This window comes from Phoenix dactylifera, chromosome 9, assembly GCF_051530095.1.
Source record: "Phoenix dactylifera cultivar Ajwa chromosome 9, Ajwa_hap1_PhDact_Kaust_v1.1, whole genome shotgun sequence".
NCBI classification, from domain to species: domain Eukaryota; kingdom Viridiplantae; phylum Streptophyta; class Magnoliopsida; order Arecales; family Arecaceae; genus Phoenix; species Phoenix dactylifera.
In genome coordinates this window covers 28,758,977-28,785,094 of record NC_143198.1, presented here as the reverse complement: position 1 = coordinate 28,785,094, position 26,118 = coordinate 28,758,977, and the positions used below count along the sequence as shown (strand labels likewise).

General features: G+C 39.9%; 2 protein-coding genes across 4 annotated transcripts; one reads left to right on the top strand and one right to left on the bottom strand.

The window, feature by feature from the left end:
• Positions 1 to 8,393: 8,393 nt before the first annotated feature.
• On the top strand, positions 8,394 to 16,245 carry LOC103711181 (calcineurin B-like protein 7). The gene is made up of 9 exons (XM_008797236.6): positions 8,394 to 8,573; positions 9,252 to 9,411; positions 9,839 to 9,921; positions 10,026 to 10,085; positions 10,657 to 10,765; positions 11,040 to 11,092; positions 13,719 to 13,799; positions 13,912 to 14,024; positions 15,792 to 16,245. The coding sequence occupies exons 2-9, from the start codon at positions 9,333 to 9,335 to the stop codon at positions 15,859 to 15,861; spliced, it is 648 nt and encodes a 215-aa protein (XP_008795458.1). The 5' UTR covers positions 8,394 to 8,573; positions 9,252 to 9,332; the 3' UTR covers positions 15,862 to 16,245.
• Positions 16,246 to 19,629: 3,384 nt separating this feature from the next.
• Positions 19,630 to 24,570, bottom strand: LOC103711180 (GDSL esterase/lipase At4g10955-like). 3 transcript variants are annotated; one of them, XM_017843812.5, is made up of 4 exons: positions 24,391 to 24,487; positions 24,032 to 24,165; positions 22,096 to 22,211; positions 19,630 to 21,086 (listed from the first exon to the last, which is right to left on the bottom strand). In XM_017843812.5, the coding sequence occupies exons 3-4, from the start codon at positions 22,155 to 22,157 to the stop codon at positions 20,126 to 20,128; spliced, it is 1,023 nt and encodes a 340-aa protein (XP_017699301.3). In that variant the 5' UTR covers positions 22,158 to 22,211; positions 24,032 to 24,165; positions 24,391 to 24,487; the 3' UTR covers positions 19,630 to 20,125. The 3 variants fall into 3 exon arrangements, with proteins under 3 accessions (XP_017699301.3, XP_008795457.3, XP_008795453.3); XM_008797235.6 differs by lacking the exon at positions 24,032 to 24,165 and having other exon boundaries at positions 24,391 to 24,570; XM_008797231.6 differs by lacking the exon at positions 24,032 to 24,165 and having other exon boundaries at positions 24,246 to 24,498.
• Between the last annotated feature and the right edge of the window lie 1,548 nt (positions 24,571 to 26,118).

Here is a 26,118-nt window from a genome sequence, read left to right as displayed (position 1 = left end):
CCTCAGGCCTTTTCCGGAGGGGTGTCAGGCCGCGCCACTGAGACCAGGCGAGGGTATGGACCACATGACTACTGTGCAGCTCATCAGGACGGCAGTCATGCAGTCCACTTCTGACGAGCAGGGGATGGGCCCAGGCATCGTACCTGAGGCTGGCCCCGCGTACCAGGGGGAGGATGGGTCTGAGGCCGACTTTGTGGACTGTGACCCATGAGGATCCTAGCTTGGAATTGTAGGGGGGCAGCCAAGCCCTCCTTCATGTCTTCCTTTAAACGGTTAGTGCAAATTCATTGCCCAGAGATCTGTGTCCTTAGTGAGACCCGGCTATCTGGTGAGGGGCTTGCACGTCTGAGACGGCGTCTGGGGAGGGACTGGGAGACATACGCAGTCGAGTCCCAGGGGTTGTCGGGAGGTATCTTGCTCCTGTGGAGGCGTGGGGTGGCGACCTTTGATGTCTTCCATAACTGCTCTCAACAGGTAGTTATGGTTGTATCGGCACCTGATGCTCCTCCGTGGGTTTTGTGTGGGGTGTATGCGAGCACGAATCACAGGGTCAGGAGAGTCCTCTGGCAGGAGATTGCTAGTCTCACTGCCCAGGGTGTCCCGACAGTTGTTGTTGGTGACTTCAACTGCATCCTGAATTCGGGTGACAAGAGGGGAGGGGCAGCCTTCACGGATAGAGTGGACAGGAGGGAGTTTCGTGACTTTGTGTCACGCACGGGCCTGGTGGACTTAGGTTTCTCAGGACCTCAGTTTACTTGGTGCAATAACCAGCTTGGCAGTGCTAGGGTTTGGGAGCGTCTGGACAGGGCCTTTGCGTCCCCAGACTAGCTTCTTCTCTTTCCTACCTGCAGGGTTACTCACTTACCTCGGATCGCCTCGGACCACTGCCCCCTGCTGATTTACATCACTGGGACCCAGGCATCCTAGCCCCTTCCGCTTTGAGAAGGTTTGGCTATCGTACCCCCAGTCCTGGGATATTGTATGTGATGCATGGCGCCTCCCGGTGCGTGGAGACGCTATGCACCGGGTGTCGCGCAAACTAGAGTTGGCCAAGAGGCGTCTCCGGAGATGGAACCGCGAGGTTGTGGGCGATATATTCCGGAGAGTGGAGGGGGTTGAGACCGCGATCTCCGAGCTGCAGTCGAAAGAAGATTTGGAAGGCACGCTTTCGACGAGCGATATGGGTGACCTTCGGGGGCTTCTAGCGACTCACCACTCCCTTCTACGACAGCACGAGATCTTCTGGCGTCAGAAATCTCGAATCCAGTGGGTGCGTGAGGGTGACCGCAATACTAGTTTCTTCCACCGGACTACGATTATTCGGAGGCAGCGGAGCACGATTCACTCGCTGCGAGATTGGTCGGGACGCCGGGTAGAAGGTGAGCCCTCCATTCGTCAGATCTTGTTGGATTTCTTCCGCTCCAGATGGACGGAGGAGGAGGAGTCCGACGACAGTGACCCCATCCCTCCACGGGTGGATGTGAGGATCGAGGATGATGAGAACGCAGCCCTGGTCCGTCCGATGTCGGCACAGGAGGTACGGGAGGCAGTCTGGGCTTTGGCTCCAGACAAGGCTCCGGGACCAGATGGGTTTCCCCCGTTCTTCTTTCGACGATATTGGGGTATTATTCAGACAGCGGTGGTTGAGGCCATTCAGTGCTTCTTCTCCCAGGCGGCGATGCCAGGGGATTGGAAGGCTACCTTCATCACGCTCATTCCGAAGCATCAGGAGGCGGCCGAGCCCTGCCACTTCAGACCCATCAGCTTGTGCACTACCTTGTATAAGGTAGTGGCCAGGATTATGGTTCGAAGGATGAAACCCCTTCTGCCTGCCATCATCAGTCAGGAGCAGGGGGCGTTTATAGCTGGCAGGAACATTTCCCATAATGTTCTACTGGCTCAGGAGATGATGTGGGACCTTCAGCGAGCATCGAGGCGACATAGCCTGATGGCTATTAAACTGGATATGGAGAGAGCTTATGACAGGATCAGATGGAGATTTCTTCAGCAGACACTGGAGGCGTACGGATTCCATAGGCAGTGGATCGACTGGGTGCTGGGGTGTGTCAGGGGGCCAAAGTTTTCGATTTTGGTCAATGGCACACCTTCTCCTTTCTTTGAGTCTACCATGGGGCTGCGTCAGGGATGCCCTTTATCCCCTTACTTGTTTATTCTTTGTGCTGATATTTTGTCTCGTGATTTGCAGAGGGTGTGTGCCCGTAGGGAGCTGGAGGCCTATGTTCCCGCCCCGGGGGCTAGTCCTCTTTCCCACTTACTCTTTGCTGACGATTGTCTTCTTTTGGCCAGGGCGCGGGTTTCCGATGCACGGGTCCTTCGTAGGGTGGTTGCAGATTACTGTATGGCGTCGGGCCAGAGAGTCAACTTTCAAAAGTCAGCTGTCCGCTTCAGTCCGAGTACGGAGAGCAGGGTCAGACAGGAGATTCGTGGGATTTTGCAGATTCCTGAGCAGGAGGAGACATTGACCTACCTGGGAGTTTCCATCACAGGCCGCAGATTACGAGTGGCAGAGTGTTCCAGCCTGGTGCAGCGGGTGGAGAGCCGGTTGGAGGGATGGAGAGCAGGTTCCCTATCTATGATGGGGAGACTGACTTTGATCAGATCGGTGTTGGGTTCCATGCCAGTTTATCTCATGGCCAACACTGTGGTTCCGAAGACGACCTTACTGAGGATTGAGCGACTGTTGCGGTGCTTCCTGTGGGGGTCACTTGGTGGAGGCCGTGGGGTGCATTTGGTAGCCTGGGAGCACATATGCCGGCCTACCAGCGAGGGCGGTCTCGGGGTGCAGTCCCTGCTGGAGCGCCGCGAGGCCTTCATTGCTCGGCATGCAGCTCGGTTCCTGCTAGAGCCACACGGGCTGTGGAGTCAGGTGATGGCTGCCAGATATGGACGTGACGGCTCAGAGATGGCATGGAGTAGGCGGCGAGTTTCGTTTATGTGGCGTGAGATTGGGAGGTATATGCCGACGGTGTCGGCAAATACCAGGTGGACAGTAGGCGATGGGCGGAGTATTGATGTGACTGCGGACCCATGGGTGGACACTGTCCCATTGAGGTGCTGGCCGACCATGATTGATGCTGCGGCGGCGGAGGGGCTGCGGGTTTTTGATCTTCTGGCCCCAGGAGAGTCAGCATGGGATGATGTCAGGTTACGTCAGCTGTTCGGGGGACATCTAGCTGAGAGGATCCGGTCCCTTCCGGTGCCAGGCTACGGGGGGCCTGATGTTAGGGTTTGGGGCACTTCCTGCCGATCCAGGGTCCGATTGGGAGATCTCGCCGGTGTTATCCAGCAGGAGTATGAGCCAGGGCCGGACTACACTTGGATCTGGAGGTCAGGGCTTCACCCGAGGACTGCACTCTTCCTATGGAAGGTGGCGTGGGATCGTCTCCCGACGAGAGCAGTGCTGAGTAGGCGAGGATGTGAGATCCCTGCGGAGTGCGGGACATGCAGTGTGGAGGAGTCGGTCGACCACGTGCTTTTCCAGTGTACGTGGGCGAGGTCGGCATGGCAGTGGGCAGGGTTCCCGCAGGAGGTCTGGCATGGGAGGCCTCAGTTTTTACAGACGATGCAGCAGTGGTTGGTCCGCCCTCGGACATGTCAGGAGGCTATTCGAGCGACTTGCACAGCACATCAGATCTGGCTGGCAAGGAACGCTCGTACCCTTGGTGAGCGCAGGGTGTCACCGAGGTTCGTGGTGGAGCTAGCGCACGTACAGGCTTTGGAGATCAGATCCTCTTCAGATGGACCTCTGATAGCTCGGGATACCTGGGGTTCTCTTTCTGCCTCGGCAGCTTCTCAGATGGTGTTCTTCACCTGGGAACCCCCACCCCCGAGTTTCCTCAAGGTCAACTTCGATGGATCGGTCTTGGATGGAGGCGCGCGAGGTGGTGCGGGCTTTGTGATACGGGACCCGCACTCCAGAGTCGTGGCAGCAGGGGGATGTCGACTGTTCGGCATATCGGTCCCCGGGGCAGAGTTACGAGCTGCCTGGGCCGGGCTTCGATATGCGAGGCAGGCTTTGCAGGCTGGCTCAATTGTTTTGGAAGGCGACTCAGCCACAGTCATCAGCTGGATTCAGAAGGGGCTGAGGGGTGAGGGCTCAGACCACCCCTTGGTTCGGGACATAGGGATGATGTGTGGGGTTGGGGTGGCCATTCAGGCCAAGCATGTATTTCGAGAAGCCAACGGGGCAGCCGACTGGGTGGCTGCCTTCGCGGCTCATCATTCAGGATACGCCCTGTGGGTGGGGGAGGGGGAGCTGCCTCTGGCTCTCCGTGAGTTAGTATTTTTTGACTTTATTGGGTGTATTCGTACACGTTTTGTATGAAAACCCGCTTTTAGCAAAAAAAAAAAAAAGAGGTTCTTAAACTGCTAAGGGCCTTGGGATCTAATTAGTCGACAAGGTAATGCTTGGTTAAATACTTCTCGATACGATAATGTTAGACTTTCTATTTTACCACCACCAAGATTTGAACTCATCAATCTTTTTCAAGAGCAAGTCCTAAAATAAAGATCACCAGCAATAATTGGACACATATCTTAATAGCATGGTAGCACTAAACTTGTTAGCTACCATCTAAGTATATATAGGACTATAAAAAGAAAGAACATTATTTGTTATTTTTAGTATCAGAACTTTTTTCCGCAAACAAAAAATTTATTGGGATTCTTCTAAAGAATAAAATCTATTGATAGGATTTCCCCACGTGTGGTACTTCTAAATGACCATGATTCCATCTCAAGAATCTCCAAATTGCCAACTACCATACAACTCCATAATAGGGCATTGCCAAGTGAATAGTTAGGGTCATGAGGATTAAGATTGATGTGATTCTTAACCTTGTGTTTTTTAAACTCATTTTGAATTTGACTATTAGGAACCACCAATATTTGCTTCTCATATATTGGATCATTGGTTATCTTTTGTCTTGCGACTTTTGAGCCTAAATTCTAGCAACTACTATCTTTGCAATATGTTTAAAGGCTTTCTAGATAATTAAATATATATATTTTTTTATTTTTAAGATGTTATTTCATGATATGGTTATGTGCTCGCAACATTTTATTTTCTATGTATATAGCTATGTTTTATTTGTAAGGTGCATGCAGAAGGCTCTTTATACCTACAACTCTCTCAAAACTTTTTATTAATCTTGCATCAAAAAATTGTCGATTCTTATATGTACTTAGGTCTATGGATTGGGTATTAAATCTTGAACAAAAACTTTTTTTTAATCTTAAGCATGTTATGTATGATCACAATATTTTACTCATATGGCTCGTTTGGTTTGCGGAAAAATGAGGAAAAGTGTAGTCAACGAAAAAGTAATGAGATGCTTCTTATTTGGTTGAAGTTTTAAAAAAAGAAAGACGGAAAAGTTGTATTTCCATAGAAATATAATTCCCACGTTTCATGAAAAAACCTTTTCCATGAGAAATATGAAAAAATTACTTTCCTTGAGTCAAGAATCACTCCATTTTTATTTTTTCTCAAAAAAGCCTTTTATCATTAAAGAGACATTAAAGACCTATTTTTTATTAAGGATATAATAGGAATTACATATAACTTTTTCAAAAAAGTGGATAGTAACCAAACATAAGCACTCTGAAAATCTGTCATTTTCCCATTGTCAATCAAACATGCCAAAAATACTTTTTCAGACATATTCTTTCTAGAAATCTGATTTTCAAAAATTATATTTTTAGAAGAAAAAATGCTTCTCGCGAATCAAACGAGAATTAAAGATGGATGCTGAATGCACCTATTTTCCAAGAGATGAGACATTGTCCAGCCAAAGAAAGAGATGCGACGCCATGTGAATGGATCTTGATGGGCCCCGTCCCAAATCTCCATCAACGGAACATGATTAACAATTTGATGGACGGCCACCACTTGTTCCCACTATTCGTAGCATACACAGGCCTGGCCCATCACTTTCCCGTGATACCTGAGATGATGCATTATGGCCCTGCCGCCTACTTTTCCATCAAATGCACATCACGATGTATGATTGTAAAAACGAGCGGTTATGATTGGCTGTATACAGTGTGCTTCCGGTGCATGAAATAATAATTTTCTATCATGCAGCCTCCTCCTTTTTCTTCCTTGGTCTAAAAAAAGCTGAGCATCAATCTCTATCAATCTTTTGACCTGAGAGCAGGAAAATCAGCTACCCGAATCCTTAGAAAGCTTTTGAGCATCAGTCTCTTTCTGACTAGAGAACAGAAAAATCAGCTCCTTTTACATTCCTGTCTGAGAAGAATAATTAATAGAAATAGCAGTTTACACATGCATGTACACAAGCAGGATCATGCACATATGAAAGCTCATGCATTTATACACATACATAAATTCATACATATATATATATATATATATATATATATATAATATAAAAAATTGAAAATTGATCTCATATAATCAAGTGTTACATTAATGAAATTGTGCATAGTTTTTAAATTTTTATATTTTTATAGCTAATGTAGTGAGAAATATAATTAGAAGTTTCACTAATCTTGCATACGGATGAAGTATACCTCATGCTCAAATTGGAGGGTGTAACTTATCGGCATTCGTGTACCTTTTTTTATTTCATTTTATGAGCATAATGTTATAAAATTCGTTCTATGCATATGAATAATTCATTTTCTCATATCAGACAGGTCGAAGATCCGTATTGTTAGTAGAAGTTGCTTCCATACGTAAGGAATGGTTGATCTTTTGTTATCTCAGCATTAGCAAGTTCAAACAATTTCTCTCGTACACAACTGGTATTTGAAACAATTTTCCAAGATAATATCAAGTAAAAAAAAAAGCTGTCCAATCTTCACTATTGGATGGTCAAAAGAGCTGAAGCTTCCTTGGAGTTTAACTGGTGGCTTTTCATTTGCGCCAGCTACTCTTGATTTGGTGTTCCAACCTTAAAGTGAAAGTTAGCAAGTCATTATGAGTCATCTTCCATTGTTGGTGGCAACCATCATATATGAGTTTGCTCTTTTGACTTCTAGCTTCTTCTCTTCTCTTTTTTTTGCTTCTTTTTTAAGGGGACAGGCTCGTAGCAAGTTCATTTGAAGGAAATTTCAAGCCCTTAGGTTCGAGCAAATGGTTGATGGCCACGATTTATGGTGCTATACCGAGGAGAGCAAAGCGCTAAGAGCAATTGCGGAATAGTCTAGAATAGTTCAAATGACACGTGGCAATCTGTAAACCAGCCAGGGCTTGTATTTGCCTAGCTCCAAGATTAGAATGGTTATAAGGTCAAGGCAGTATTCAATTAAATTGTCCTGTAGTAGCCTAGTTTTTTTGGATGTCTGTGCTCTTTATGGAGCTCGCGCACTACGAGTAAAGCTTACGAAGCTTCATGCTTGCCATCCGTGCTTGATGCTATTTAATATTCTTTGCGTCCATTTCACTTAGCACGAAATTAATCTTTACCAATTTATAAAAAAGCTCCCTGTGCTAAGCCTACTCTCTCTTTCTCTCTCTCCCCCTCCTTCTGATGTAACACATTAAAACCACCTTCATATAATTTGCATTATATGACTCATAGATGGCCGCTAATCTTTTTAAAAATGTTTTTGAGGTTACATGGACGGCATACCTTGTGATGGTGCATAGAGTGGAGAAGAATTAGCCTCGATATGAGAGATTTTAGCTATATCTCTCATCTCTTATTATTATTTTTTTTTCACGGCATCGATTGTTGGATCGATGGTTTTACGATCTATGCAGGTGGATGAAACAACATAATTGAAGTGCTTTGAAATCTGTGCAAGATACAATTCAATGGTTGATGTTTCGCATGGAGAAGAGATCCGAACCTAACACGAGACATCAGTACAAAATTAACGAGATACAAGGTATTCAAATATGATCAAAGAGTAAATTAACAATCAAGATACAAATATTTCAAGATGTAGGATAGGACTAGAAAGTTCATCTTAGCAAGCAAGTTAATGATCCGAATACGGAACACGTCAAAATATATGATGTAAGTAGATTATTCATTATAGGTCATGCAAGCTAGCTTCTTAATCTTGGAAATATAATCAAGCGGACGTTAAATTTTAGAATTCTTCTCGTAAGATGCTTTCTTGTTTACTTCAACTACCGCTGAGAGAACTCATGTACGGAGCAGACACGAGTAGAAAAATGGCATAATTTAATACATCTAATAAATTAATTACGCTCTCACTTTGGGCTGATGTATGTATCGTGTTTTCATAGATAAAGACATGACATAAAATAAATGGTTACACTCAATTTACTAAAAATAGGTGCATGGGATGGTTGGAGACTAAACTAAGTTGAACCCAATCAAAATAAAATAAAATAAAAATCTACATAAAAACGAAAAAAAGAGAGAGAAGCGGCTGCGAGGTTTTGACTTTGGCCCAGCTCGCAGGATTTTTTTAACCTTAACCATAAAATGGCCGGAATGTGGGAAGGAGGGGAGGGAAGCGAACGGTCGCTCGCCAAGGCCGGAGAAACGGAGAGCTCGGCGATTACAATACTCTAGCGATTGAGTCTCAGAGGGCTTCGTATACGATTGATTGTTCGTCGCTCATCTTTCTTCTCTCTCTCTCACACACGCTCTGTTTTCGATTTCTTGATCGAAATGGTCTCGTTATTTGATCGAGTTCTCGTACTGCATTCGGAAAAGCCGAGATTTTTGAAGTCTCGTTTTGGAATATAGGATTTATCTATCAGATTGGGCTTAAATTCGTGGGATCTTTTACGTTCTTTTATTCTATGTGCTTTTTCTCTGTTTTCCCTCTTCTCGACGATCGGGAGAAAGGAAGGAAGATTATTGGAAATGATGCTGAAATTGGATTTTTCCTGGTTTATTTGAAGAGTCATTTGTTTTTCTACGGGTTTTTGCTTGGAACCCAATTAGCGCACATGAATTCCTAGCTTGAAGATTTTGGGATAGCTTCAAGATTTTCTTATTCGCCTTTAGACTCTGATTTGTTCTACATGCCGGGTTCTTGGATATGGAGTACTAGAGTTGGAATCCATGCTTAAATTCACTCGTCATGTATAAAATCGTAAATTTTCTTCTTTTTTCTTCCCTGAGTCATCTCTTAAAATTATGATTTTTGTAGCTCAGGTTCTTGATTTTAGTTATGATGAAATTTTCATTCACACATCAATTTCAATGCTGCACATTTTTCCCCCTTGATGTTTCCATGCTATATGCAACTACAAATTCTTTTTCTCTGTTGATTGGTAGGTTCTTACTTGACCCCGGACCTTCGCACTAAAGGCATCCATCTCTCCTCTCAGCTGATATTCGATTATATTTGCTTGTTTGATGGGCTGCGTTTCGACAAAGCATGCCAAACACACACCTGGATATGAAGATCCCAAAGTCCTTGCTTCTGAGACAGCTTGTGAGTATATTCCTGATAATGGGACATTTTGTGAGTATATGACCTCTTTGCCTTTTTTAATTTGCTTTCAAAACCTCATGTTGGAGGGTCAAATATATTTACATGGTGATTTTCATGGCATTCCAATATCCAACTACTGTCTTTAGGATATGAGGCAGGGATGTATTTGTGAATCAACAAGTGTTGGCTTTTTTCCTTGTCGGTGGATTAAACTTTAAGTATAGAGCTCATTTATCTCAGGCATCCTAATGTTTTTCAAATATGTAATAAGCTAAGCCAGTATCTGCTTGTCCAGGGCATGACTAGCAGAGGAGGTTTCGCCTAAGTGGATGCTAGATGCATTTCTTTCCATTATATTGTTGATACTAAAATGCAGTTCCCCTCAATGTCCATATCTAACGAAAATTATACTTTGTATTCATGGCAGTTACCGTGAGTGAAGTAGAAGCATTGTATGAGCTATTTAAAAAGTTGAGTTTTTTGATAATCAAAGATGGCCTAATACACAAGGTATCCTCTTTGTTTGGCACTCTGGAATTGTGTATTTGCAACTCCATTGATGGTTCTGGTTTTAGAACTCCTAGTATGAGTGCCTAAATCATTTCTTTAAGCAGGAAGAATTCCAGCTTGCACTGTTCAGGAACAGCAAGAAGCAAAATCTCTTTGCAGACAGGGTCAGCTCCCTCTCTCCTATTAAGTCTTCTTCATCTATTAAGGGGTGAAACGAGCAAGTGGAGAGAAAAACAGAATATCGCAGGTGGCCCATCAAAGTAGTAGCCTCCTTCCCTGTAAGAGGCCTAACCAGTGTACTCCAGAATAGTGGGCCACGAAGACAGGCGCCCACCGACCACAGTAGCCCACAGTAGCTCACATAAAATGGGAAGTCAAAAACTGTAGTTGTTTCATTTCATGTTGGATCGAAGGAGCTACTAGGCTTGAACGAAAGATGCTTAGTTCCATTATGAAAAAAGTGAAGTGAGGGTTACGAAGCAAAATTTCATCTTGTGTAGTGGATGTCTGTTTGGATGGAAAGAAAGTGATCAATCTTTAGTTGTATCTTGGATAATTTCCACAATTGTACCTATTTGGAGCTGTAAGAGAGGGAAGAAATTTTTAACACTCATGTCCTTTAGTGTCAGTGTGTGCTAGAGTATTGATTTCTGGAATGGGTGATGGAAAGTTTTGTTCATGGCACCCTATTAAGAGTACCATATATTTCTCATATTATCTTGGCAATTTCTGCAGGTATTTGACTTGTTTGATGTCAAACGCAACGGGGTTATTGAATTTGGAGAATTTGTTAGATCACTTAGCATTTTTCACCCTGATGCTCCACAAGAAGATAAAATTGCATGTATGATCTCCACCATTATAACTAAGATATATTAATCTACAGTTCTTTTTCTTAGCCAATATAATTTATAGACTTTGATGTTAATGGAACTATGTAATGCCTTGGATTCTAGCAGTAAATTTTATCATTCAAGTGTTCATCTTTTTGATTGGTAGTTCTCAAACAAGAGTTCAGAATGTGTTAGCTTTGGTTTCAGCTAGTTTCTCATTAACTTGATGTTTTAAAATGACTGTGGTTGATTTTAACTCACAAATTCGGGGTGTGTTTGTGGCAGTTGCATATAGATTGTATGACTTGAGGCAGACAGGATACATTGAACGTTATGAGGTAATTGTACTTACTTATTTTATTCATTTGTTTCTATTTTTTGTTTTATGGTTTAGTTTTTGTGGCATACGTTTTGGTAATTGTGGATTTTCAGTATTGAGAAAGTGGTTACAATAATTATCTTAGCCTGGTCAGTAGCAGTGCTGATAATAAAATCATTTTAGCTCCCGAATGTTAATGGATCCGATGCTCCCTCATCTTTAAAAATCTATTAAGTGTTGTCATGTCCAAGGGGCATTATGGACTATGGTTCGAACCCTCCAAATTAGTTTGTATTCCATAACCTGTACACAGTATCTCTTGCCATCAGTGGTACAATATATCTTTTCTTTGTTGTTGGCGTTGTAATCTCAGTTGATAATTGTCAAACATTCACGACAAAATAATAGAAGAATTTAATTGTGGTATGTCTAAAAAGGAGGAAACCTTAGGCACTTTAAGAAGTTCGGAAATATATCTAAGATAGTTGTCAAGATTTCATGAGACATTGTACTGCTAAAACAGCTACTATATCTAGCCTTTTCTCTTAATGAGTTAAAGAGTCCTATAAGCTTTTCCCAAATTTCCTTGGCTGCTCAAACAACAACTTGTAAATTGTCCTCTGTGGAATTCATTGTGATTAAGTAACAAAAGTCATTATTAGCTTTAGATTCTCATTATTTGGAATTAATCTGACTGCTTTACAATGTAATATCATTCGTCAAGACATAAATCACCATGAATTCTGCAACCATGTTTTGTTGTTGACACCTTTGAACATGTCATAAGTAATTCATTCTGTCATCAAAACTGAGTACTGACATGCAACCTGGGGATGGAGGACTTTCATTAGGCTCAAGAGATGGCAAATTCTTTTAGCAACAAAATGGCTCAAATTTTAGTGCTGGGAAGCAACGAAATACTTCCAGGTGTAATAGCTACAAGGCCCACTCCAGCTGTAACTTTAGGAAAGTTACTTTTAAATCAGTGGCCTTCTTTTAGTAAAGCTACTGAAATGGAGCCTCATTGATTTTGTTTGACAGGACTGTCATCATTATAGGTACCTTTGCACAATGGAGTTAATGCAATTTAACTTATTAGCAAGATAATAAAAATTGATTATAGCATGCTGGAGGTCTATGTGGATGGATATGTTGTTGGTGTTACAAAGATATTTAACAAATAAATGAAATCTATCAAAATAAATAAGATAAGTGGAAATTAAAAATAGGTAAAAAGATATTCGAAAATAAAGGAAAGTGCAGTTATTCACATCCACTTGTTTGAGATCCAAAAATAAAAGAAAGCCTAAATTCAAAATAAGCTAATGCAACAAACAACTTTACCAATTATAAGATGATGAACAAAATACATACTGTCTAGGCTACTATTTTTTCAAAAATACATAACACTACGCTACTATTTTTCAAAAACATGAAGTATTTAGGAACTATAAAGATGCATTGCAGATATCTAAGTTTAAACATCTACCAAGTAATCAATGCACATAGTGTTTAGACTACTATTCTGTAAATACACCCTCAAAAGTCAGCTTTTTCGAAAAGTGACTTATTAGACAATAATTCATCATCACAATCTTCATGTGTCTGTGCTGCATATGCAGTTTTTTTTTTTTTTTTTATGTGGGGGGCAGGGGAGGGTGTGCTATGCAGGTGCTTGGCAGCTCCATGGAGCCTGGCTACATGAGGACTGCATTGGTCCAATGTGATATGGTCGCCGCACCTGCATATGTGAGCACTTAAATGGATGCTAAAACTGTATATTATTACATTAGAGCACTGGTTATCAGTTTCACGCTTTAGGATCTTTGATTATTTTTTCCTTTATTAGAACTCATTCTTGTAATGATGAGATGAGGGTGCTTTTTTTTTCCCTTCTCTATTTAATTTTTCTTTTTCTTTTTAATATGAGAGATAGGCCTGGACAGTACAAAAGACATAACAAATAGTAGAAGGCCAATTCTATGGTTTTTGCTTGATATTATGCTAGAAAAGCAAAAAAGAAATAAAGAGAGAGAATAAAAAAATAGAAATAGAGAATAGGTGGAGGGGCACAAGAGGAAAATGGCAAAGGGATAATTGGTATATGAATTTACTATATTCATTAAGCCTTTCAATAAGCCATATCTTGGATTTGGAAGGAAAGATGTCGCTTATATCCTTTAGTTTAATAGACTGTGGAGATGGTTAGTTTAATATCTAAGTGGATCATCAAAGGTGAGGGATCCAGCAAATCAATATCTATGGTATCATGGTAGGTCTGTCTCCTACTCATAGTTATGTTGGCAAGAAAGTTTCTACTGATTCATGAAGTATTAGTTAGGTTGAAAACTGATTGCCAAAAATTCTGGAATTTGCAGATTTATCATCTTTTATGTACCACCCATGTCAATATAACTATGATAAAGCTTGCTGCATATCAAATTTGCTGACATAATTCAGTAAACTTCCATTGACTGAACTAATGTTCTTTTAAACTTCATGTCTATATTGCATACTTACCAACCTAGGCTCATTATACTCCAGAAAATTCTTGTAAGTTATATAAAGAATTCATTTCAAATGTTATCATGCATTTGTTGTCATCTAAAGAGAGTTCTGTTGCCATTTTTTAATGTTTTCAATAGTTGAAGGAGATGGTGGTGGCTCTTTTGAATGAATCAGATTTGTGTCTTTCAGATGAAGTTGTTGAACAAATTGTTGATAAGGTGAAACAGATTCTTTTTCATTTCATATATCCCATATGTTAATTGGACTACACCACATGCAGTTGTAGCTTTTGATAGAGTATCTAATTTTCGTGTTGCTTTACCTCCACAGACATTTGATGAGGCAGATTCAAAAGGTGATGGAAGAATAGACCTTGATGAATGGAAGGACTTTGTTAAGAAAAATCCGTCCTTGTTGCGGAACATGACTCTTCCATACTTAAAGTGAGCCTTAGACAGAAGTTCCATATTGCGTGGTCTTACCTGTCCCTTATAACTAATAATTTCAGATATTATGTTGCTTAATTTATTATCTTGGCAAGTTCATATGTGATGTAATTTTGTCTGCGAGCTTTTTGTCTCCTGATATGCGATATATGATAATTATTAGTGCTATGTGGCTATAAGAACTGAAAATGGTCATGGAGAGCAGTCTATGGATCTACATTTCAATATTAATTCCCTAGAATTGTTGGTATTCTTGAATATGTATAGGTATGACATTTATCTTTGCAGCTACTGATGCTTGACTTCCGTCACATGAATTAGTTGATTTTAATTTAATTTTTCAGATAATGTAAAACCTTTAATATCTTGTAATATCTGTGCAAATCTAATATTTTTATTGCAACACGTTCTAGATCTTTAATCCTTATCATACGCAAGATACACTGGTATCCTATGGTTTTATGTGTGACAGATCGTGGCTTAAATTTTATATGTTGGATTATTTTCTCTGTTATAATTCTTGCATGCTTTTGCCTTGCCTGAGCATTATATTTCCAAGATTACAGGGGTATGTCATGATAGTTTTACAAATTCGCTTGAAAACTTCATTCATCCACTGCCTATCTGTAACTGTTGGATGTAATGGGAATCTGGCTACATCATCAACAAAATTATCTTGTTGAGCCAAACTAGAGAATTAACCTAAGTTCCCACAGAAATTTTACATGTAATGTTTGACGATTAGAAGGAACCATTATAACAATAACTTGATTTACTGTGGCAAAGACTATCTGCTTCAGAAAACCATGAGGTCCAGAATGATCTATTTAAAAATATCTTGACCTCTCCTAGCTCTCGTTTCATTTTAAGTTTTATAACTTTTTTTTTTTTGTATTGTGGATCATACCTAGTGAAATCTACAAGTTTACTACCTATTGACCTATTTTCATTCCAATTTGCATGGTGGCTTTATTTTCTTTCTTATATGTTATGAAAGCTTCTATTATCCTCGCTGAGCTTCTTTGTTGCAAGTTTGATGGACAAGCAGACTGTAGTTTGCCTCACTTTTGCAGCATAAATCGTATTAGTAATATACTGGCTTTGGCCAGCAGAACTGAGACATGCTACCACAGCTGTCTTTTGAGATGTCAAAAGTTATGATTCCACTATTTCTTTTCTCAAATTTGCATTTTCTGCTTCACCTGCCCTTGTTTCTGAGGTCATGCTACTCATCTGCATCAATCACAGTTCTTTTTACAACCCTCCAATGCCACTTTCCTGGACTTAAACCTTCAGTTTTTGTTGTTCTAACATTTTTCTGTTGCTTTTACAATTTTTTTTGCCTGCACCTTTCATTAATTCCCCAAATATTCTGTTCTGGCTGATATACTGTGAAAATCTTATTAGGATATATAGACCTTTTTCATCTTCTATTAATGCATACCCTGGATGTTGGGTTACTTTTTTTCGCTCTATTGTAATAAAAATTTTCAGCATATATAGACCTTTTGCATCCACATGCAGTCCTGCATGGTAGTCTCATTTTCTGATCCACGCATTTGCTTAATTCACTCCTTCTTAAGGTAGAGAATGAATTTGTTAATATAAGAAAAGAGAGAATGAGTTAGTTGTGCAGGTGGAGATCTGTGGTCCTGTTATACAAGTTTATTATCATTATAAGTGCATTCTGGATTGCTTATTATTGCTAAAATTGAAAGTGAATTCCATCTCATCTTCACTGGTTTGTATACGGTCGGTTCACAGGGACATAACCATGGCATTTCCCAGCTTTGTGATGAAATCTGAAGTCAATGACGAAGACATGTCAATCTAATAAAGATGTGCACTGCCATCATATTTGTTCACTCCAAAATTGATGATGTCCCCTTGCTCTATCCACACCTTGAAAGTGATGCTTGTGCACTGGGGTGGGACGATCGATGCTGCTTCTCCAAAAGATGATGACGATAACCAATCTCAACCCTTATGCTGCAGTGATATGCAAGACGTTTCGAGCGGCCATATGGTTTATCGCAGATCAAACATGACAATTCAGTTACTCGAGCTGCAAATAAATACTTGTAGATTATATGCTAGTACCTACAGTATCATAAGAATTATCAATGTCTATTTCAACTTCATGTACCGTGTACTTTTCAATTGTGTAGTCCGTGAAATACGAGTTTGGTCTTGCATAATTCGAACTCACTTAAAAGAACTCTCTTCTGGAAGGATAATTGGATTTGGGATGTTCCACTTCAGGCCATTTTCCCTTAGTTATACAAGATTAGTCGAAGGAAAAATGGAGCAGTTGCGGATTTCTTCAATGAAAGGACTAGAACATGGAAAATCGGATTGCCAGTTCATCACTCTACGGAGACTCAATTGTATTTCAATCGATTAGCATCTCTTTTAGCTCTGGTCACTTTAAACCATGAAGAGGACCGGCTGGTGTGCAAGTTAAACAGCAGTGGATCCTTCTCAACAGCATCTCTCTACCAGTTTTGAAGTACTAAAGGAATTAAATGCAGTTTCGCAAGCTCTTTATGGAAACTCAGCATGCCATTGAAGATTAAGTGTTCTAGAAAATATTGGTGGCTGCTCATAGATCACCTTTTTCTCAAATCCCTGCTTCTTCTCTTCCATATGGAAAGCTATGTGCACCTCCCTTGGTGTGCTCCATCCTCAATCTAGTTTTGAATTCCCATGCCTCTATTGGAGAGGCAGAAACTTTCCAAAATCTATTCAGCCTCTGGTGCCCACGTTACTTGCAGCTATGGCATGGGTTTGTTGGCAAGAGAGAAATGCAAGCATATTTTTGAAGAAAATATGCTTGCAACTGTTGCCTCGATAGGCCTGCAACTTTTCAACGATTGGTCATCTCTTTGTGAGCAAAAGCTTCTCCCACACTTTGGGCAAATCTGGTTAAAAATAAAGAACATCCCATGTCGGCTGTCAAGCAATTAAAATTTCAGTTGCAAGGATTGCAACTGAAGCTTCATGCTGCAGTCAAGTGATCATTTTTATCCTTCTTCAGTTGCTGCGGATCAATGAATCTCTTGAAGCTGTTGTCTGTTATATCAGTCCTCAGTCCCTGGTTTCACTCAGATTGTATTGGAATTTGCCTCAGATGCTGCTAATCAAGGAAGACACGGAAATCGAAATGGGTCTCAGCTGATCACCTTTTTTTTTCCTCCATGTCAGAGAAGCAGCAGAATGCTGCTCTCTTCAAGGGACCATTGTGCCAAAATAGAGTTTTTTAACCTCTGACTGATTTCGGGTCCAGGGGACTAAGCTTGTCCAGAGCAAGTTCAGAGGGGATTTCAACGCTTCATGTATGTAATCATTGGCTTCTTTTCACACTAAGGAATCGGCCTGTTTGGCTTCCTTTTGTTATCACCCTTGGAAGACTGCAAGCTTGGCTTCTTGTAGTCACCAACAATTCTCAGGTCAGAGCCCACAATCCCATCTAAAAAAGCTATCTAAAAAATATTATTTGAGTTTTTTGATCCTATATAAATACTCAAGATCTATCCGGTGAGTAACCGATAAAGACTAAACCCATACATATATGGATCGTTACATACTCCTCTCGTTTAAGCCCTAGCATCCTTGCCAGACTAAGAATCTAAATTCATTTAAATCGGATCACAAACACCATAATCAGCTCATGGTAAGCTCAAATATACCTGTACTGCAATATCCCCTAGTCTTTATAGGTTATGGGTTAGTTCTGCTTTGAGAATCCGTGCGAGCGTGTGTTTAGTCCCACATTGCTTATTCACCGAGTAGATCTTGAAATTCTACACATGATCAAGAAACCCAAATAATACCTTTTGGGTAGTTTTTTTTAAGATAAGATCTGCAAGTCGAACTCATCTGAGAATAAGCATTATAGATCTTGCACGTATTTGCACTATCTAGTTCTATTAATATTTTGTCCTAGAAGACCCAACTTTTGTTCGTTATAGATTGAGACACCTGTATGCAAGTTTATTCATGGATAAATTCTGGGATAACCTAGGTTTCAGTGTTCAATATGCTTCATGTCTGCCAACAATTTTCTTCAAGCCACATAATTCAATATCCTTGTCTAGAGGCTCTTGTATGCATGTTCCAGTATGATATACCAAGATAACATACTGGAGCACCTAACTGACGAGTAGGGGGGTGTAAACAAGCCAAGCTCAAGCTTGGCTTGTTTGTTAAGCGAGCTAAACTAATGCCAATTCATTTAACTTCAACCACACAAACAGCTCATTTAAGAGACCTACTTGGAAGCTAACATCTCTCAATGCTTTCACACATACACATTGAGTTAATATATATTGTTATATGATTTCATCTCATTGTTATAGTTGAAATACATTCTTGTATACATAACTGATAATAATATTTAATAATTATAAAATAAAGTATTTTTAATTATATCTCCGATGAGAGAAAAGTGTAGAAAAATTCAGAAAAACTAAAAATAAAAAGAGGCATCTCGGTGCATGAGACTACTACTGTGGGTTTGAGAAGAGTCAACTGTTCGTAATTTTATCCCATATGTAGAGAGGCTATTTCAATGTTATAAACTCATGATATCTATGTTACAATAAATCAACTTTACAGTTACGTTAAGGTCCGCCCTTCCAAAAAGACCAACATTATGGGACAAAAATCCGTTGGTAAAATTGAAACCCATGGCATCCATATTACAATGAAGCAGCCTTATCTGTTGGTGATCGGGATGCCTAGGCTAAGTTCTCCTTCATTTGACGAACCTAAGCATCAATGCAACCATTGCCTTGCACGTCAATGCAAAGAGGAGGGAGATGTCTTGATATCTTCTTTGGTGGGAGAGATCTGAGACGGGTCAAATTGTATTGAACAATCTAAACCAGATCTTGCCTTGATCACTGCTCCAAGAGGATGAGGTGGTGAATTAGAAGGAAAGGATACTAAATTGTACTTAGATTTGGATTGTGGAGACAATGGTGGTGGTGATAGAAGGGGAGCTGGTGGAGTAATCAGGACATAGGGTAGCGAAGAGATAAAAGATCGAAGGCAGAGTAGTGGTGGTGGTGAAGAGAGAAAAGGATGGTGACCACCGATGCCCTCCTTCTCACTCATCTTTTTTTTTGGTTTTTATTTTTTTCTCTTCATCTAGTCCTAGTTCCTAAGAGTTACATGGTTTTTAATTTATTTACGTGTTTTAGGATCCGTAAGATGGGGTATACTTTCGGCGACCTCGCTGGTGGATTTTTATACCAATGATACGAATTTAGATAGATGAAGCTACTATAGCTTCTTTTTTTTTTTTTTTTTTTTTTCATTTTGAATCGCAAGTTGTGCTAAATAAATGAGCAGAAAGAAAAGTGTGCGAACGGAGAAGCTCCAGATAACATCATCCTTTTGATAATTCACAGGTACTTTCAAAAACAATAATTTGCGAACTTCAGCAAAATAAAACAGAATAAATGAAGAAAAAATTAGTAATATGAACAATATCTTGAGTAATTTGAACAATTAAGTAATTTCCATAAAATTGCTGACCTACTCCAAAAGAAAGTAATGCAGATTGAATTGATCTGAACAGCAAGACAACACTAGAAAATCAAGGAACAACTTCCCAAAACCTCATTGTAATAGAGATAAGGTGAGAAATAAAGGAACTAGTTTATTTGCAAAACATGAAAAGTTAGATTAACAAAAAAATTATAAACAAGGTCATGATAAAAGCGAGAATATATATGTATATATATTAGATTTCCGCTTCCATGTGTAAAGTTCTGAGTTTACGGATGCGCATAATTGCAGACCCCCCACTGCTCGAAAAGGTCTCATGCTTGAATGCATAGAAATTTCCCCCCTTCATCAGCAGAAGCCATCAGAAGGGCCACGAAGTATGTGCCCTGATCATCTAATCAAACTCCACTAATTGGTGTGCTTTGAAAGTGATGAAACATACAGCTTATCTGACAACAGAAACTTCACAATATATTGATAACCTATGAAGTTGCACGCATTTAATGTTGCCATACTACTGCCTACACTAAAGAACAAGAAATTACTGTGTTTCATATAAACTGTAAAAATTGTTGTCCTTCATTTCAGCTGTAAATGTATTCCTTGCATTGCAAATTTAGATCTGGTCTCCACCACTGATGGATACCATGCGCCTGCTTGAAGTCTGATGAAGGGCTCAAATTTACTGTCAATCTTGCTGATGGAAGAAGGTGCAATGGCTCAGACTCCTTTCCAAGTGCACTCAAGAAAAGATCTTTAACAGAGTTTTGTGTTGCCAGCTTCTCTATATGTCCTGCTCCAATCTCCTCCATCTTTTTCCGGTGTTCAAAGTATCCAATATATTCTGAGCAGATATGATCCGCTGGGTTAACAAAAAGATTTGGAACCCATGATGCTAGCATGGCAAAGGAACCTTCAGACCTATTATTATGACCTCTTACAGCCACTGCAAGTCCAGCTGTGATAAAGCTGCTGGCAATCCTGATTCCCTGCTTCACCTTCTTATCTTTGATCCTCTCAAGTGGGGCAGAGACGAATGGTGGATTAAAGAGAAAGGTTCTAAGATTGATACCTGTCTTAGCCATATTTTTTCCAGCAAGTGTTGCAATTGCTGACCCCAAAGAATGACCAGCTAACCATACATTCTGACCTCCAGCTGAAACCAGGTTCCGAACAGCTTGCATCGCAATTTCAAAGCGGGGAGTCCGATCAAGGCCATTCTTTAAGAAGAGGAAATCCAGTTTAAGATCCTGAGAAAGAGATTCTTGCTTGGTGATGGTACCTCGGAAAGCAATGACCAATTTTGGGGCATTGCCGTTTGATGAGTTTTGGATGGAGGAAGGGGATTTGAATTCATAGATGGCACCAAAGATGGAAAAATCATCAACATCAACAAGTTTACGGATAAGTTCGAAATGAAAATTCTCCCACCAGGCTGGTGCACAGGCTTCCGGACCATGGCGGTTTTGCTGACGGTCACGCTCTAGGACATATGCACCCTGAACCAGAGTAGCAGCAATAGATCTCTGGTGATGTGGGCAGTTCCTGTTGTATGCAAAATGACATAAATAATAAATTTCAATCCACCCAAATCTAAGCCATGGTGTTTTGAAGCTAAAGCGAAATCCAGATGGCAAGAAGGCATGAGGCATCTCACTGGAGAAGAAACAGGCATAATTTAATAACAACATACCTCAACCACAAATTATTTGCAAGCCGAGTAAATCAAATCAAGGGAAAATCTTATTAGTTTCAAATAGGATTTGCTGGATCCCTGAGAAGTTCTCTTTTCAGGAAGGATCCCTGAGAAGTTTCAAGATAACCCTATTATGGATTAGCCTAGTGGCCTTTTAGGCCCCATCCCTGCCAACAGGATTTCCCGGTCACATGGTAGTTCCCTCTCTTATCCAAAGATTCCTTGACCAGAAATTCAGCACTAATTCAGAGAGGGTTTACAGTGTATTGAGAGCTGGTTCTATGAGCATTTACAAGCTACAGTATATCAAAACTACATCCGTAAGGAAGAATACATATTTAGATTGGAGAAGGCATGTTACTTAGAATACAATCATCAAACTATGCTGCTGCAATGCCACACAAGCTGACCATACCAAAACCAGTCAGAACTTGTAATCTGGTTAAATATAATATGCAGCAGAAAGTACATATGGAAATCAGTCAAAAAATATAACAGCATAATCAGTCACCAGTGACAATACTATCAGATCTTTGGAACAATTTTTGAAGACAGACAAAATATCGCAGGCTTACATTATTCTGTAACAGTATGCCCATTAAACATGCAAGGATATAGATAGTTGCTAACTCATGCTAAAAGTAAAATCTATTAATATTTTTATAGCTAGTGCAATATATATTCAGAATTTCTATCAGTTAACAAACCTCTTTATTGTTTCTTAAGCTCTGTATGCTCCTTTCATTTTCCCAATATTTTTTTTGGTACGTTCCCAATACGTTCCCAATAAAAAATTTTAAGATGCTTGGATAATGCTAAAAGTAGGAAAAGACCTTAACTTACAGAATATAGCCTTACCAGTTCACAGAGGTTAGATGTAGAGGCCCTGAAACCTTAAACAAATCCCTTTTTGAGACCATTGTGCTGAATTTCTATTAGGCTTTTCCCTTGATAATTCCAAAAAAAAGGCAATGCTGAAGCACAAAAGAAAAATGAAAGAAGCATTCAATATAATTTATTTCAAGAATAGAAAGACAGTAGACAAACCAAGATTTTAAAAGTTAATATCATTGATTTTCTCAAAGATCTTCAAATGCATAATTTTAATTCCATTTTTAATACATACAAGTCTAATTTTTTACATTGAAAGAGAAAAATTAAATCTTAATGACCATGGGTTTGATTCCTAAACATGATAAACTATGACAACTTCCCATCGACAATCACTTCATCATTAAAAAATCAAGCTAGCAAATCATTAATTCAAATCATGGACTGAACTATCCCTGTTTTGGGTCTTACGTGTGCAACATGGTGATATGGATAACTTGGCTGTGTCATGACTTGACTTAATAATCAACCAGAATATCATATTGATAAAGTTATGCACAGACCAACAAAAAGGCCATAAAAAATCAAACGATAATACTAAAGCATCTCCAGAATCGCAATAGTTAAAGTATATTATTCCTCCAATTGAATTCTTTTTCTAAGAAAGTTCTTATGGTTTCTCTTTTTACAGGATTTCTCTACCTTACCAATATTTCAACAAAATGACATTATTCTCATTCTTATTCTACCCATTTGATCTATATATCTTGTTTTTTCCTTCCCATAATCTTATTCAAGATTTTTGTCTCACCCATTGTGGTTTAGTTTATCATTTAGCATAGCACAAATTATATAGTTAACCTAATCAGTACTTCAGATCTTTCGAAATCTTTTACCCCATTTCTTGAAGCATCACCTCTTCTTCAACTCTGACATTCCTTGAATTAGCTTTTCATGTGCACATTGCTTACTTCAATATTTTTAAAAACTTCTCTCCTACTCCATTAATACAATCTCAAGTTTCAGCAATGCACCTTCAATGAATTAATACTTGATGTTTTCTCAATCCATCTAAACCCCATCACACCTTATTCCTTAGGATTCTACAGCTTCATCCTTTTCTTCTTGTTCCGGGTTTGCACATTCTATGGGCTAACCCTCCCTTCAAATCAGGGTTATAATATAGGCTTATCATTTTTCAATTATCCAATTTAAAAGAAATATAGGCAAACCATTTCCTATACACACACACACATCAGGAAGGAGACATGCTAAGGGACTGTTTAGATAATCTTGTTGGAATTGTGGGAATGAGAATGGGATTTCCCGCTATACTATATTGGGCCCAGCTCAGTCCAGAACAACTGGACCTCCCTCAGCCCATTTCCACGTAGATAAAAAAAAATTCGTCTCTCCCTCAGCTGATCCCTCGCCCTTCCCTCCGCCCTCTCTCTCCCCTCCAATTTAGTAAACTCATCTCATGAATCCAGTGGGATTCCAACAGGAATATCGAAACATGCCCTCAATAGACTTGAAGAATCATAATGTCAGAAATGGATTTCCCCCTCCCATTGGATTGAAATGTGTTTGCAAATAATAAGTATGAAATGGTGGCCAAACTTTTAGATCCGCTGATGTGCGTCATCATACTCGGAGATAGGTTCATAAAAAATTCCTATTTTCAAAGGCAAAACCCATAAAAGTTACTCCTGTCGAACCAGAAAGTACGAAAAAAAGGGTTCTCTCTCCCTCAAATCAAGTTGCTTCAAAAATGAAGGTCGAAACAGTGAAACAGAACAATCATAATGCACAAAAATCACATCTTTCCGCGAGATTTTAGCCAAACTTGTTTTATTCAACATGCAAACCCCTAAATCCTTAGCAGATCGATGATAAACAATCAAGAAAAGAAACGAAACAATTGTAACACAATGTATCCCAAGAATATAATCCCAAACCATACCAGAAACTGCTGCCAGATCTAACCTCCACTACCTCAGAGATCTGCAATTGAACGAGTAACTGGAAAGGATTTAAACACCAAACCACCAAATTTCTCGATGCCCCGTGGAAATGCCATCAGGACAGCGAATCTAACTATAAATTAACACAAAACCGTGCATTTCCGGGTTAAAAAACGATATTTTAAACAACAAAAAGAGGTGAGGTCAGATTACCAATATTAAAATGCACATGTGGCTTTCCAGAAAAGGACGTGGATAACCTTTCAAAACTCTTCATGGAAGGGAAGAGGGATTTGGATCTATAATAGATTATAGACATGAGAAGGAGAATTAGGGTTCGGCTTCTCTCATTTTTTACCTGGGAATGAGACGGTTGGATTGCTTGGGATGGAGGTAGGGGACGGGAGCGGAGAGGTTTGGGAGAATAGCTCCGAGGTGAGGACCGACACGAGGATGACCGCATCACGACTCTGTCATAGAACTTAATTAATACTATATTAACGCACGCAACGAACCACCTTTTACGGCCTCGTCTCATAAAATGGTCCATCAACTATTACTCAATTTAAAAGGAGAAATATTTTATAAATTAGGATTTATTTTAAGATATTTTTCATAAAAAATAATTAGATTTTTTTTTCTTCAGATATTTGAATGTAGATAATCAAAATATTGGTGAGTCTTCCGGTCATTTTTTTTTCTCTCTCTAATAATATATATATATATATATATATATATATATATATATATATTAGGATTAAACAAGCTCTCTAATTTCTATTTTGAATTAATATTTAGTAGGTTGTTTAGGATTAAACTACTCCGGCTACGTTGAGTTGCTTCTCTTATAAGATGGATGTATGCTTTATATATAAAATCTGGCATGTAAGCATGAGCAAAATGCAGGTTTAGAAACAAACTTTTATTTTTATGAAATTTGGATGAGTTTAATAGAAAGAAGGTTTGAAAGAAATATGGCAAATAAATAACTCAACATTTGCATGCATCGCATGCATCCATGCAAAATGCATTTACAAGCCAAGCTTTGTCTTAGCCACATTATTGACCCCACATTTGGGCATCAGTAAAATTAGAAATTTTAGGCTGTCGTAGCCAAATCTTAGACATTGCAATGATAGCTTTGCCTTGCTCATCTGGGAAATGAAGAGCTCTCACACTATACTCTTCGTGAGCATGCACCATGGCAGCAACGATGGGTAGCTCGCAATTATGACGCAAGGAATCCGCCTAGATGACATTGCAACGGTATTTTAAGCATTTTTCTACGTTTTGGTGAGCTGTCAACTTCATGAGGAATCAATGGGGCCTGCATATCAGCATTCCAATCTATGTGCATTTAAAGAATGCTGAACATTGAGAGGTCTATCTGGTTACCTCTGCTCATCAATCAAGAAGTTTAGGACTAGATCAAATAAAAAGCGTAAAAGCATGGAAGGCACCTCTTGACATGTGAATATTATCAGAGAGATCGATGGAGAAACCAGCTCGAGAATTAAATCAGTTAATGGCTTCTAAATGAGTTCAGATTCTACCCAACTCCTCTCCCTTTCTACTGCTCCAGTTGAATAATCACCCGCTGTCACCACCAATCAGCGGACCGAGTCCAAATTACGACAACTGAGGTGAGGTGCCAGCGCCCAACAGGCTGTCGTCTTGTCGCGTTCACGACTCTCTCGTTCTGACAGCAGATTGAACGCACCGACTACAACATGCACACGTGCCTCCCCGAAGTGTGCTTTCGGAGTTGGGACGGATAGAAGATATCTATTGATTCTTCTTGTAGAACAGTAGAAAAGAACAAGTTCCGCTACATTCTTGCAACGAGATCCAACCAAAATTATGATTTTCGGCATCAATTAAAATTGCTGCACTTGAAAAAATATTTACGAAGGATCTAAGAAGGGCTAGAACAGCGAAATAGGCTATAAAAGGCATTTTTTTCCCATTCCTTCCATCAGAAGATCGCAATCGTCTCTCATCATCAACCCAAGGAGAATGCACAAAAGCCCGAAATGGACATCAAAAACATGAGCTACGCCCAAAGTTAAACGCAGTTCCCGTGGTG